Source organism: Orcinus orca, chromosome 2, assembly GCF_937001465.1.
Source record: "Orcinus orca chromosome 2, mOrcOrc1.1, whole genome shotgun sequence".
In the NCBI taxonomy this organism is placed as follows: Eukaryota; Metazoa; Chordata; class Mammalia; order Artiodactyla; family Delphinidae; genus Orcinus; species Orcinus orca.
This window is the reverse complement of record NC_064560.1, coordinates 101,081,502-101,096,610: the sequence shown is the minus strand read 5'-3', so window position 1 is coordinate 101,096,610 and position 15,109 is coordinate 101,081,502. Positions and strand designations below refer to the sequence as shown.

The 15,109-nt window shown below is 38.1% G+C and overlaps 1 protein-coding gene across 17 annotated transcripts in view; it reads left to right on the top strand.

The window, feature by feature from the left end:
- Window positions 1-14,174, top strand: part of TCF12 (transcription factor 12) — a 391,021-nt gene extending 376,847 nt beyond the window's left edge. For 12 of the 17 annotated variants that reach the window (XM_033436994.2, XM_033436999.2, XM_033436992.2 and 9 more), the window contains 3 exons: window positions 726-958; window positions 8,742-8,895; window positions 11,814-14,174. In XM_033436994.2, the coding sequence (XP_033292885.1) occupies window positions 726-958; window positions 8,742-8,884 (376 nt within the window). In that variant the 3' untranslated portion in view covers window positions 8,885-8,895; window positions 11,814-14,174. The remainder of the gene's footprint in view (window positions 1-725; window positions 959-8,741; window positions 8,896-11,813) is intronic. The other 5 variants (XM_033436993.2, XM_033436997.2, XM_033436996.2 and 2 more) reach the window with 1 other exon arrangement.
- Window positions 14,175-15,109: the final 935 nt, after the last annotated feature.

The window sequence follows — 15,109 nt, the reverse complement described above, 5'->3', positions numbered from 1 at the left end:
AAGTTTTTAAGCAGCGATGCTGATGCTGCTGATCACATCTAGAAGAGCAGGGTGCTATAATATGTGGTCATTCAAATTATGTTTATGAAGAGTTTCACTAATAGTGTGGAGAAGTCTTTATGCTGTAATGTGCAATGAAAATGCATTTAGAAATGTACGTGGGGGACTTCCCTGGTGGCGCAGTGGTTAAGAATCTGCCTGCCAATGCAGAGGACATGGGTTCAAGCCCTGGTCCGGGAAGATCCCACATGCAGCAGAGCAGCTAAGCCCGTGTGCCACAACTACTGAGCCTGCACTCTAGAGCCCACGAGCCACAACTACTGAGCCCGTGTGCCACAACTACTGAAGCCCACACACCTAGAGCCCATGCTTCACAACAAGAGAAGCCACGACAATGAGAAGCCTGCACACCGCAACGAAGAGTAGCCCCCACTTGCCGCAACTAGAGAAAGCCCGCGCGCAGCAATGAAGACCCAACACAGCCAAAAATAAATAAATAAATTTATTTTTTTTTAAATGTATGTGGTATAATTTCAACTATATAACTATATATTTGCATTGAGGAAGGACTGGAAAGAAATATACAATAATGTTAAGTGTAGCTATTACTACCATTTGGTAAAATTTATAGGTCATTTTTATTTTTATAATTTTTAATTTTGTACAATAAGCATATCTTACTTTACAGCGAACCTAATAGACATTGTTGTTACTTTGCCTTCCAGCAGTACTAATGAAGATGAGGATTTGAACCCAGAACAGAAGATAGAAAGGGAGAAGGAAAGGCGGATGGCCAACAATGCCAGAGAACGCTTGCGTGTGCGCGATATTAATGAGGCATTCAAAGAGCTTGGTCGAATGTGTCAGCTTCATTTAAAGAGTGAAAAACCCCAGACAAAACTCCTTATTCTTCATCAGGCCGTGGCAGTCATCCTTAGTCTAGAACAGCAAGTCAGAGGTAAGTAGGTTCAGCAGAGATATGTAACTGTTCTGCTTCCAGTGAGTAGACATTTCTGTGTCCACTTGCTTTTCTGCTTGGTCAGGTTGTTTGTAGGTGCTCCTAGTACTTCCGCCACCACATCATCCGTATCAGGTTTTTCTCTATTATTCTCTCGCCTCTGTCTCATTATATAGGTCAATATCTGTAGGCTCAGTGCTTCCCAGAAACCAGTAGAGAGTAACCCTATGAAACAATGCAGTGAACAGCCAGCCTCCTGCTCAGCATTAGTGCTTTGTGCCTCTCGTTGACTCTGGTCTCCCACGCTCTTGTATTTACCTGCCTACACCTGTCCTCCAACCTGCTCCTTCCTGTCTTCCCTACTTCTCCGTAGTCAGTTTCTTGCCTGCTTTACCCGGGGCATCTGTGAGGCCCTGATGGTTAATAGAATGCCTGGTCATGGCCCCTCCTGGCTTTGCCCCCTATGGATGTTGTTTATACCCATGTCAATAAGGTGTCAGAGTTTCTTTGTTGATTCCTGATAAGGAATGCCATGAGGTTCTTGGGTTAATATGCACTGGCATGCCTGTGTGTCCCTAAGGACAAAAGTGTGGTTCATACAGACTTATCCACTGCTGACTGAGACAGCTCTCCCAACTGTTTTATTTTGATGGAATCTTTTTTTTTTTTTTTTTTTTGGCCACACAGTGCAGGTTGTGAGATCTCAGTTCCCCAGCCAGCAATTGAACCTGGGCCATGGCAGTGAAAGCCTGGAACCCTAATCATTAGGCCGCCAGGGAACTCCCTTGATGGAAACTTGAAGAAGCTTTGAAACTTCATTTTTTGAACAAAGTGTTTATTGTACACCTCCTCTGTCCCAGTCAGCTGTGTTCTAGACCCTGGGTTATCAATTAATACAGGCTTCTAGCCCTTGAGAGGTTCTATCATCAAGCTTGCTTTTTTGAATATACTTATATATCTTCTTATTCAAAGTTACGAATGCCTCATCCTAAGCCTTTTTGCAAAGAATTTATAGATGTGGCCTTTGATTCCAGACCCCATCTCTAACCTCCCTTCATTGAGAGCAACTTTGTCTTCCTTATTTATTGGGTATTTATATAATATTTTATTTAAAGAAAGTTGGAAAAGAAAAAAAGAGTATGAGTGGACAGATGCTTGACAACTGTGACAAGGACCCTTAGCACTGATCATAGAAAGAATACTCTTTCTAAGGAAACCAGAGTTAGAGAACTTGAACACATTTTCAGAAAAACATAACACTAGTAATTAATTCATCTATTCATTTCCCTCCAATGTTTTTAATGAATAAAAATGATGAATAGATAAAACACTTACCACTAAAACCAGATACTGCTCCTGCTGTCTTAAAGCCCTTGAAGTACCTGTAAAGCGTAAATGTTAATGAAACCTGATCAAGAAGTTACAGACTTGGGACTTCCCTGGCAGTCTAGTGGTTAAGACTCGGCGCTTCCACTGCAGATGGCACAGGTTCGATCCCTGATCAGGGAACTAAGATCCTGCATGCCATGTGGCGTGGCCAAAAAAAAATTTTTAATAATAATAAAATATATTTTTTTAAAAAAGTTATAGACTCCCTTGTGGTATTCATAAAGACATTCTGATAGTTGCCACTCATCTGTGGCAGGAGCATTTGTCCCTTGAGCTTTCACTATCTCCTGTCACTTTACGAAATGTTTTTGTTCAATTATGTCTGACATTCAGTGGCCAAGTATATTCATCCTGCTCCTCAGCAGCCCAATATATTTTCTACCCTGACGCTACCCAGCCTTTTGTTGTCAAGACTGTTGCCTCCATGAGCACTGTGAAAGTTTTACTGTCGGGACAACAGTGGTGCCAGAACTTACTCTTGTACAGCACCTTTCCTTCCCACAGTTCATTAGAGCTAGAATAAAGTCATTTGTGTTCTTAAAAATCTTTTTTTTAAGATCAGAGGTACCTACTCTCAAATCCAAGCCATCAAAAATGAGAAATACCTCTGTTTGAAAAAAAGTTATAAAGTCCATCATGCCTGGGTGGATCTTATTCATTCATTTGTAAGATTTCATCTTGTCATGATTCCATGCAAGCACCTAGAATAGAAAAGCTGAGTCTGAAAGAGGATCTAACATCTAGGCTTATCCAGCTGCCTACTAACTTTCTGATCATTGTTATGGGTACTGACTTTTTCACACTATTCTGGAAAGCTCTGTATAAGGAGCCATTGACTGATCAGAATGAACAAAACTTAAATACACTGAACTGTAACTTCATTAGGGACTGCTTTAATATTCATAAAAGCCTGCCTTCTTCGCACCCTCAAACTCTGGGCTTCAAAGCCCAGAGCCTTTATTTTACAGCTTAATGTAAAAGCCGTGGGATCCATGTAAGACTCCTTGAAAGGCTGGCTATCTAACAGAGTTTCGAACCCTTCGTGTAGCCCATAATACCTGTGCCTTGTCTATAGCAGCACCTTCAGAGTTTGGTATAACCGCTCTCCTTCCCTGCACTTGATCTCCAGTAGTTTTGAGTTATTTTGGTAACCTGTCCACCTTTGAAAGCCTCTTCATCCCTGCAGGGGCCCTACGCAGCAGCCCCTGGGCCCAACAATTTCTATAAAGACATACATTTTGTTTACATGACCTACTTTGGACATCCTCTGGGCTCTCTGGCCACCCCCTTTGGTTTGGGGTAGTGTTCCAAGACCATGTCTAGCTGTCCACAACCTGTCATCCCTAGACAAGTGGATATACCAGGAGGGCAACCAGACCTGGGTCTAGCAGTGAGTCCTTGAGAAAAGCAAGAAGTGGCTTCCCTTCCAAGCCTCAGATTTTGCCAGAGCATTTTTGTGCCTTGGTGCTCCACATATCAAATCCCATATGGCCTCTGTCATTGCCAATTTAAGCCTTTCTATTATCGTAACTGTAATTTTACCATTACAGTTTTACTAATCCTCAGCAGATTTCACATATTATCTTCAAGTTTGTCCTCTCAGCTTTACTAAAGATTAAGTTAGTGATCAAACACTTCCTCCTCAAACTCTTTTCACAGGTCAGTTCGATAAACTCATTTGTCTTCTGGTGATAATTTAGGGACAATAGAACTATTAGGATTTTAGTTTACTGGTCTCTTAGTTAGTTCAAAGATAAATAAGCTAGGACAGCGGTTCTCAAATCTGGCTGGTCTCAGAATCACCTGAGGCTTTTCCTTTTCCCAAACAAATTTCCAGACCCTACCCTCAGTACATTTAATTCAGTTGCAATGAGATGGTCAAACATAGTCTTAGCATATTCATTGATAATACACCACTCCTTCCTAAATCTCCACTGAAATGAATAAAAATGGCATTAACCCACAAGGATAGAGGGGAGAGAAGATAATAACAAACAAGAGAGCAAAAGTAGATAGAGAAGTGGTAACTGACTTACTTAGACAGCAGAAATTAAATGGAACAGAGAGGAATACCAGCAAGAAGCAGAACATTTTGCCTTACAGGGCCCCTATCCCCTGAAAGCCTCTGGACTTTGGAGGTATTAACTATTGGAAAAAGCAGAAGTCAGGCATCAGACCTGAAAACAGAAAGATTCATTGGAGGTTTGCTATGGAAAGTTGGATCCCTAAGTCTCCTCTGTACTTCATATTGCTTCTGCCCTCTTTTCCCTTCGACCATAGAAGCCAGGAGGATTATTTTTAGCAAAAAGTGAAATCTGAAAGGCTGCAAATCTGAAACACCAAGAGGAGCAGAGAATGAGTGAAGTATGAAGCTGAACAGTGAGACCTGCAGCCCTGTGTCCTGCTTTGTTTTCCTAATGCTGGCAACAAAGTATATTAATTCTATCCTCAAGGAAATGGGATAATTCTTTTCTAAAGAAATTAAAATACTCTAGAGAAAAGACCTCCAGATTTAGGAATTCCTGAGTAATAATTTCTCACTTTTGGATTACCATAGAGTAATAAAGCCCACCAGTTGATGTCTTACTTCTAATATTAAAGGACAGCCAAAGATTTAAGAAAAACCACCATGAAAAAGAGAAATTGAGATCAAACCAAACAAAAAAGAAAGAAGAAAACAGAGACATGCAAAAAGCATTGGGAAACTTTTTTTTTAAATAAAATTAATGCCTTCTAATAAGAGAAAATGTATGCATAAAAGAGAAAGAAGCCATGAAAAAGAAATTCAGATGATATGATAGAAAAAATATAGTAGAGGTTAGCTGATAAAACTGACAAAAGTCTCCTAGAAAGAGATGAAAAATAGGAGAGAAGAACTAAAATTAGGGGGGATCAATCTAGAAGTCCAACATCTGACCAATAGGTTTAGTAGAGTAAGAGCAGAAGAGAGCAAAGGGGATTATCATGGCAATAATACAGGAAATTTACCAGTGCTAAAGAGTACATGTCTCAAGATTGGTAAACTCTAATCTTGTGTTAAGAATAATGATTTTAGGACTTCCCTGGTGGAGCAGTGGTTAAGAATCCGCCTGCCAATGCAGGGGACACGGGTTCGAGCCCTGGTCCAGGAAGATCCCACATGCCGCGGAGCAACTAAGCCCGTGTGCCACAACTACTGAGCCTGCACTCTAGAGCCCACAAGCCACAACTACTGAGCCCACGTGCCACAACTGCTGAAGCCCGCACGCCTAGAGCCTTGTGCTCCACAACAAGAGAAGCCACTGCAATGAGAAGCCAGCACACCGCAACAAAGAGTAGCCCCCGCTCAACGCAACTAGAGAAAGCCCACGCACAGCAATGAAGACCCAATGCAGCCAAAAAATTAACTAATTAATTTTTTTTAAAGAATAATGATTTTAATAATTACTTCAAGTTGAAGTGTATCATCATGAAATTTCAGAGCATCCAAGTTAAAAGGAATATCCTAAAGCTTTTAGAGACAAAATTTAAATAGCTCAGAGACAAAGGAACAACATTCAAAATGTCATCAGAGTTCTGAAGAAGTAGTGCTGGATTCCAGGAGACAGTGGAACAATACCTTCAAAATTCTGGGGAAAAATCACTTTCAACCTAGTATTCTATATCTAGCCAGACTATTAATTAAAATGTAAAGATAGGATAAAGATAGTTCAGATATGCAAAGACTTTAAAATTCTACCTCCCATGTACACTTTCTGAGGAAGCATCTGGAACATATGCTTAGGCCAAATGAGGACATAATCAACAAAGACAAAGGCATAGGATTTGGGAAAGAAAGGATCTAACGCATGGGAACAGCAAAAGAAAATCCCATAACGAGAACTACTAGGCCTAGAAAAGAACCAGTTTGCATTGAAAATAGAAGACTATTAGCTGTGGAAGAAAGGTTTACAGGGAAGGAAGGTGGAATTAATAGATAATATGATGATGTGTTTGAGATTTTAGGAAGAAATATTGAGAGGCATTTGTTAGATCTATTAGAGCATTTCGGGGGGCGGGGGAATTGTCATTACTAACAAATGAAAAGCAAAGCAACTATTAACTACAGGAAAAACAGTCCTATGAACAAGGAAACAATCAATACAAAATTCTTGACTTGCAAGTATGTCCACATAGATATAATAACAAATATTTACCTAATCATAATATTGAAGAAGTGACTGTTGCATTAGCCAAATATTGTGCTATAAACATGTTAAGAAGATGATATTATAGAGAGGCAAGTCCTCAGCCACATACCAGAGGGTAATAGACCCTTAATAGAAATGTAAGAAAGACAGTTGCTTCTTATGCTCCGCACATAATGTCTGACTTCTTCTTACCTCTGTATCAGGCCTTCCTGGCTACTTAACATGTTTGCCATGGCCTGCTCACACAGACCAGGAAGTATGAAGCAACAGCACTAGCTTTTGCTTTTTTGGATCAAAGCTCACTTACTTCACATTTCGTAGAGCTTACTGTAGTATTCTCTTGGTTCTTCCAGCCCTGAGTGTTGTCTGACTCATTGCAGGAGTCTACAAAATCCTGCCTAACTTGAGTTTTTGGTTCTGGTCCTTTCCAGCTATTCTGATCGTGCCTCCTAGAGCCTTAGTAAAATAAGAGCAATGTTCCATTGTAAGAGAAATGTGAGAATGTTTCAATTAGAAAACGTTGAAATCTTTCTCCTCTTTGGATTTCACATGTTAATTTGTGCCCTCTTTCCAGTCTCTCTGGTCATTGTTTGAGACTATTGCCTACACAGTAAAGGAGATATGACACCTAATGAAAGTCAGACTTCTCTTATTTGTTAGAGGTACACAATTCCTTGTTAAGAAAGCAGCTCCTGGGACTTCCCTGGTGGTCCAGTGGTTAAGACTCCGCACTTCCAGCGCAGGGGGCGCAGGTTTGATCCCTGGTTGGAGAACTAAGATCCCACATGCCACACGTGGTATAGCCAAAAAAAATAAAAAATAAAAGCAGCTCCTAATATTTTTACATAATGATGGACATGCCAATTTCTACTACTAGTTATCCTGATAAATTAAGTAAGAGTGTACCTTCCTTTCTTCATTGCCTCCTCAGAGTTGTATAGGCTTCATGTCTTTTCCTAAATGCAGGGACTTTGATGACGAATGTTGTCATCATGTATGAGTAAAAATAGAGTCAGTAAATTTACCATAATAAAGTCTTTTGTCTACTTTTTTTAAACTCAGAAGTGAACTATAAATGTGTTTTGAAATATGCACATTCAAATATGTTTTTACTTTCCCTGAAAAAGAAAATACATTAAAAAAAAATGCTCTACTATGTTGCATTCAGCTTGGGCCATCATTTCAAGAAAATCTAACATGTAAAAAAAATTACAACTTATACAAAATATTGTTTTCATTACAGGCTAAGGTTAAGTGGTCTTTTTATATTATATTCATTAACACATTTTTAATCAGTTTATAAAAATAAGTGTAACAACTTTTAACTGATACTGTATGTTATAAACTGAAACAAAAAACTATACCAGGAGCTGTCATGGGTTAGATATCTTGTACTTAAAACTCATTTAAAGAAGTTATAACAGGAACTGTAGTTCCTAAGTAGATTTTCATTCAGTGGGTTTTAAGTTCAGTGGATTTTCTTTATCTTTATTTCATATGGTAATATCCCACACTTTAAGCTCCTTTGAAAATGCCCACATCAGAAGTTCCATTCAGTCTTCTCTGCTGTCTCATATACAAAGCAGTAAAGGTTTTTATAACCCTCTCAATCACACCCCCAACTGTAGAAAGAACATCTCAGTCATCTCGTTCTGCATGTAAATCAAAGGAGAAAAGCAGGATATACTCAGGCTACCTCTCTTCCTGGAGGGGTTGGCACATTTCCTATAGAGGAATGGCTGAGGGTGTCTCTTAGTTTATCATTTTCTGAACTGGTAGAATTCTAGATAAAGCACAGATGTACCTCTCCAGCACATAGAGAATGTCAGCATTCATAACAGTTCAATGTGTCACATCTTCACAGGACACTGAGGAGATTCGGTAGACTAATAACAGCATTTGCCACAGTGTTTGGATGAAGCAGTAAAAGAACTGCTTTAAGATATTGATGTAGATCAAGTTAAACCCTGGAAAACTAAATCATAAGAAGAAGACACAAAATGGTCAGAAAGAAGTATAAGTTTTAAGGCTCAGTTAATGCTGAGGTTTTATGTAAGCATATCATTGTTGCCTCTGAGGTTATTCATTATGGGAATGGAATTACACAGAGATTGGTAATCCCCACAGAAAGAAAAAATAACAGCCATTTGTTCAGTTTAAGACCCAGGAGTCCATGATTCATAACTTCTGTCTCTAATGATGAAATTATTTTTTCCCTATTTCAGAGAGGAACCTTAACCCCAAAGCAGCCTGCCTTAAGAGAAGGGAAGAAGAAAAAGTTTCTGCCGTATCGGCAGAGCCACCAACCACACTGCCAGGAACCCATCCTGGGCTTAGTGAAACTACCAACCCTATGGGTCATATGTAAACATCAGCCAGGTAAGTATAAGTATGAAAAGAAAGTACAGGGAAGTCCCCTCATTCATCTTAAACTGAGTTAGAACCTTTGAACAGAATTCTCTGGTAGCACAGGTCATGGTAAAGGTCACGTGTAATTTGGAATCCAACAGCTTACCTTTCTGTTATATAGTTAGAGAGCCCGTGTCATTTTATACCAAATTACTGTTCTCTTCAAAATGTGATACTGTCCTTTGATTCATAAAGAACTTTGGGCTCTCATGTTCTGGATCATCGTGTATACTCCCTCACATGAATATTATTCTGATCCAAGAAGAAAACAGTGCAATGACTCATCTATCAAAACATACTTTTGCTATCACTCATGGTCCTCATTCCTCTACTCAGAAGTACTTGATGGCATCATCAACCAGTATTCTGTTAACCATCTACCTCTTCTCTATCATGAAATCTTCATGCACAAAGCAGTTATTGCTTGCTTCCATTTGGATCATTAATGGAAGTCTGTAATACGCATGTTCCTTCCCCTGTAAGAATATTAGTTACACCTTGTGGAATCTATTAAAGAATGTAGAGGTATTGTATATGATAGAATCAGAACATCCTTCTCTTGGGAATTTTACTTGTTGAAAGACTGTTCTTTTTATCTTCCTCTTCATGAACTAAACAGTTTGCTTCTTTGTGATTTTTTTTTTTAAAACAGTGACAACAGTAGTAGGAGGTTGTTGCCCAAGTAATTAGAAAACGTGAACCATCTTTTTCTTAACTATATACTTTCATATTATCTATGAGTTGTAAAGTTAATATTTGGGTGACAGAAATTAATACAGACCATAATTAAATATTTGAGTCAGTAACAAAATATAGCTCGCAGCATGGATTAGGAGTAGAACTGGTAACTTCATTTTTATAATCTGCCTTCAGCAGTGTATAGTTCTTTTCCTAGTTTCATCAGCAGAGTAAAAGCAGTAGTAAAAGTAAATGGATGGGAGGTTTGGAGCAGGAAAAAAATACTGAGTGCAATTTCATTTCGTCAGCTTTGTGGCTATCTCATTTTGAGCTGAAAGTTTGGAATTTGATAGAATATTTTGTAAACTACAAAGATTAGTCAATAACTCACCTTTTCCTGAAGAAATTGATTTCCTACCACCTCTTCATATATCCTTCTTAGGATCAAACTAGACCAAAACGGAAGATTTCATTTGGGGACAGAGGAGGAAGTATTGATGTAATTATTTAGGTGTCAGTTATAATTCTAACATTAGCACACTGGAAAAAACCCTGTCATCTCTCCCACCAAAAACAAACAAACAAAAAAAACAGCTATAACAGACTGTGCATGTCAAAGGGGCTTTAGGCAAGAGCTAGTTAAATTACAGATCCTCTAAAACCCATGCCATTGCTTCATGTTCTGTGGAAACTATAGAATATCATGAAAAAATATTTTTATTCAAAAATAAATTTTGAAGTCTTTACAATAAATACAGGCAAGTGTTTCTTGGTGCAAAAGTGACTTTCTAAGTTGGCAGATTATGTCGAGGTACCTTCCTGTGGTCAGGTATCGGGTAACCACCAGGCTGTGAGAAGAGCACTTCACATTCAGCTGTCACATTTACCTCGGAGCCTGGGTCTTCTTTTCTTGTCTCTCTAGTTTGTTGTACCCATTTCCTATTATTCTCTTCCCAGTCTCTCTCTAGCTCTTTCTCCGTCGACTTTCTCTCCCTACCTCACATCTCTCTTCTCCCCTACCGTTTACTTCCTGTTCTTTCATTGCTTCTGTATCTCCTACTCTTTCATAGCTCTATCCTTATCTCTATTATGAGGAAATTCCCCCACTTTAGGTTAAAATTAAACCTTGAACATTCTCACCTATCAAAAAGAATTCTTTTTTAAAAGGAGTGGGGAGAGGTTTCAAGGTTATATAAGAAATGTAGTAAATGCACTTTGTTCCATAAGATTTCAAAGGCTAGTGTTTATTATATTAAAATAAGTCTTAAAGATTGCTAATTTCATAAAGGTGGTTATCTGGTTTCATCTGATCCCTTCAATTCTTTATAGAACTGGATAGCAGCAGATTAAAACCAGCAAGAGATTGGGCAGCAGGAAAACAACTGCTAGAATCAGAATAGCTGATAAATGACCACAGAATGACTGACTATAAAAGCACAATAATATAAGGCCACGAGGCTTTGAATGTCTCAGTTATCCATCCCTAAGAGCATCACTCTAATATAGAACCATACCGTGACCGTTGTTTAATAAGGAGGTGAAAAGTATGATTCTTCTTAAAGCTATTTCCATCCAAAATGGCTGAAATGGGAAGTTTCAGAGCTATTACTATGTATATTATATTAAGAATATAAACATAAAATTTATACTAATAGAGTAAATTTTCTTAGTAAATTCATTGAACAAACACTTACTGAGGACCTACCATGGACCAATAACTGAAACCAATGTGAAAATGAATTCAAAATGGTCCCTGCCCTCAGAAACTTTCAGTTTAGAGGAGATAGATATAAACAGTTAACACAGTACAGTGGACTGGATGTAGCAATAAATATATGCTTTAACGTCTCTCCACTGAGAACTGGATGAGTAGAACCTCAGAGCTCAGGTATTGCCAACCTGAATGTTGCCAAAATTAAGGTTTGCATAATTACCACAGCTGTTATATAATCCTCTATCTTGTGATTCTATAATTACATGATCTCCTGTAAAAATCTTACCACATACATCAAGTAAAACCATTTCAGTTACACCTTAAAAGAAGAAACCTCATTTATAAGTCATGTAGCCGACTGCTAATTTAGTGTAAACCTGGGTATAAATGAGGAATACCAACTTGCTTTGTTTTGTTTTGTTTCTGGGGAGGTGTTTATTTTTAACCGTGATGTCCTAATTGGTTCTATTCTCTCCCTTGGCTCTCCCTGCCACAGTTCCAGAGTTATCAGTAGGCTAGATAGAAGGTGACCTCTCCTCATAAGGACTTGGACAACTCAGATTATCTGAAGACACAAACCTGATAGGAGGGAGAAGAAAAAACAAAACACTTGAAGCAAGAAATGCAAATGTAATCCTACGATCAAAGCAGCTGGTCAACACTTCCATCAGAAGTGAAGATAGGAAGCTCATCAGACAGAACATCAGCCCATGAGATGTTCGCAACATATCAATTTGTTGCAAGCAGTGTGTCGCTTCTGCACAATCAGAGACTGTCTCGATCTCTCCACTCACCGTGGAAGTTGCCTTGTGCCTAAACTGAATTGACAAATGCATTGTAACTACAAATTTTATTTATTGTTATGGAACTGTAAGGTCTACATATAAAGGGAAAAAGTTAATGTGGAAAGCTGATCTCCACTCAGCTGATGCCAGCATTAGTTAAAGCTGTTCGCGTGCAGAGAACAAAGCAGTGACAACCATTGGCCCTTAGCATTCCCGGCATACCTATTAGTGTCTTAAAAAGGAAGGGAAAAGTCTTTTGTTGCCCTCTCCTATCCTTTTGCCATATGAATAGTGTTTTCCAAGAAATAGGAAAATATTACTTGGTATAGCATTTCTCTCATGCTCATTTTTTCATTCATTTTTATTTTTTCTTTTTGGGTGTTGTATTTGGTCTCTGAATCTGAATAGTTTATGGTCACAGTCCAGAATCCTCCATGTAGCCCTATGTGCTTTGCATATTTACTTTACAAAGATAAGCAGAGACCATCTGTGACCATAGCCTAGCTAAGATTTTTAAAAGGGGAAGTTTTGTCCCCTATATTTTCCCCCAAATAAATATTGCTTTATTTCTAATAATAACAAGACTTTTCAAGCTTCTAGGTTTCATAGTAAAGCTTGTAATAGAAGTGTAAATTACAAGGGAAGAATTTACTTTTTAGAAATTGCTTTGTTTTCCAAGCAGTAAGTACTACATATAGTACTTATAAAGTGTTAGCTGTAAGTAAGCACAAAATGAATTTAAAATACAAAGAAGATTTTCAGGCTGTGATTATGTTGAATATAACAACCCAGTAGTCACCAAGGCAGGTAGTGTGATAAATGAACACACCACTCTGAGGCTAATTACCTAATGGAATACAAGAGCAATGGTCACCCATGTCCTTATTCTAGCCTTTATTTCTCTGTCATTTGGATGGCTGGTTAGTGGGGAGGAATTCAGTGGGTGATGTAATCAACTGCAAACCATCTGCCCTGTCCCAAGAAGATGAGCCAGATTAGCATTTAACCAGTCCTTGTCAGTCCATCTTAATACTGTGCATTAAGGCACCCCTCTGTCTCTAATCCTTAAGAGTTTTTTTTTAAGACATAATAATCACTTTGAACTTCCATGAAACCTGTCTTCCACCACAACAACCCTGGGAGAGAAAAACATGCTAAACAAGGTTGTCTTGGCTTAATAATTCCTTATAGCCAATATCAACAAGGGCAATCAGCACACAGAAGAAAGGACCCAAATCACTATGTAACTTAAAGATTTCTGTTAATTTGAAAGAACAAAAACAATTAAGACAGAACTTCAGATTCTCCAATCAGGATGATACCTAACAAATCAGTCTTTCGTGAACGTAATGGACTTTCTGGTAACTTTAATTTGCCTATATTCTCCAATTACATCAGACTCTCTCTGTGGCCTTGTTCTTCATTTCAGTGTTAATCAGCTAAAACAGAAGTTGTTGCTTATGATGTGTGAGTGAACATATGCCACTGCCTGGCCTTTTTTCTTCAGAGCTTGTTGTCTTTTTCGCTATATTAGACTTTGCAGTATGCCCAGAAGCTTTCCTTCATAAAATAGAAAGAAAAAAACATTTGGCTTATTTTTCACTGTAGCTAGTCTTTTATACAATAATCTTGTAAGAAAATTTCTTGAATTCTAAATATTACTCTTTCTAGATTTTTGAAATCGAAAAGTTTTCAGTAAAAAGTTTCTTACTTTATTTTATTATATTAGGTAGTAAAAATGTAGGGTTATTTACCATAACCTGTTCATTAATATCAGAAATTTACAATAGCATTTTAAGACCATAGTAGAATTCTAGCATACCGTGTAGTACCTATGGAGTATTGTAAGAGCTAATTGTCCGAGATGAATTGCTTCTCATCTTGTTCTCCAGTTTCCATTGTTGGTTTATTGCAGATTTGTATCCTGTGTCAAATTCAAGGTATTACTGATAAACCTTTTGAACCAGCAGCAAGAAGTTCAAAATTTTTTCTGTCACTGTAACAGAAAACACAATATGTATATAACATTTATGTAGCAATAAATGTGCCATCTTTTTTTTTAACATAGTAAACTAGTGAGTTTTTTACATTCCTCTCTCAAACAGTAATGCATTTTGGTTTTTTTTCCTCCATCTCATTGCTCCCAGGAATGCTCACACTGCTTTTCTTTCTTTTCTCCCAGCTTTCTTGAGATATAGTTGACATATAATATTGTGTATGTTTAAGATGTAGAACGTCATGATTTGATATATGTATATATTGCAAAATGATTACCACAGCAAGGTTAGTTAACACATCTATCACCTTACATAGTTCCTTTTTTGCGTGTGTGGCAAAAATGTTTAACAACCACGCTGCTTTTCTTATGTGCATTGCCTGTGACCTTATCTGGGAAACCCATCAGGACAGAATCAGACTTGTAGAACTAAGCTGCTAATCTAGTCTATAGCTTCTCTGGGTTATATGTTTCTCCTCTTGCCCTCTCTACTGATAGTGGCCTTTTAGCCTTTTCCTGAAGGTTTACCAATGGTGATTAGTAGTTAAAATCTGCTTATTTGTAGATCTAGAGAAAAACGAAGATGGAAAAGGACTCAAATGAAGCTTTCAAATTAACATTATTTGAAGCACTTTCACATGTTTTATGTCCCTTTTCTCACAAAAAGCCTATCATAATTAGGAGATGGTATTATTTACTGTTCTCAGATTAAAAGTTCTGCTCTTATCCCAGTTTTCACATACAGCCCCACTCCACCCCCCTGCCAAAAATATGCATAGTGATTATCCACAAGGACTTCAGCCAAGCAAGAGCCTAAAACAAACAGTGGATGAACTTTTTTGGACAAACTTTCGTAGGGCCTATACGTGAGACACCCAAGATCATCGTCACACCCTCTTGGGATCCTGGCAAATTGCTTCTCTTGGTGAATTATGAAATCCACTGTTCACATTGGAGGCCCAACAGATCATTTTACTCGTAGGAGTTGATGAAAACAAACATTTTAGTTCG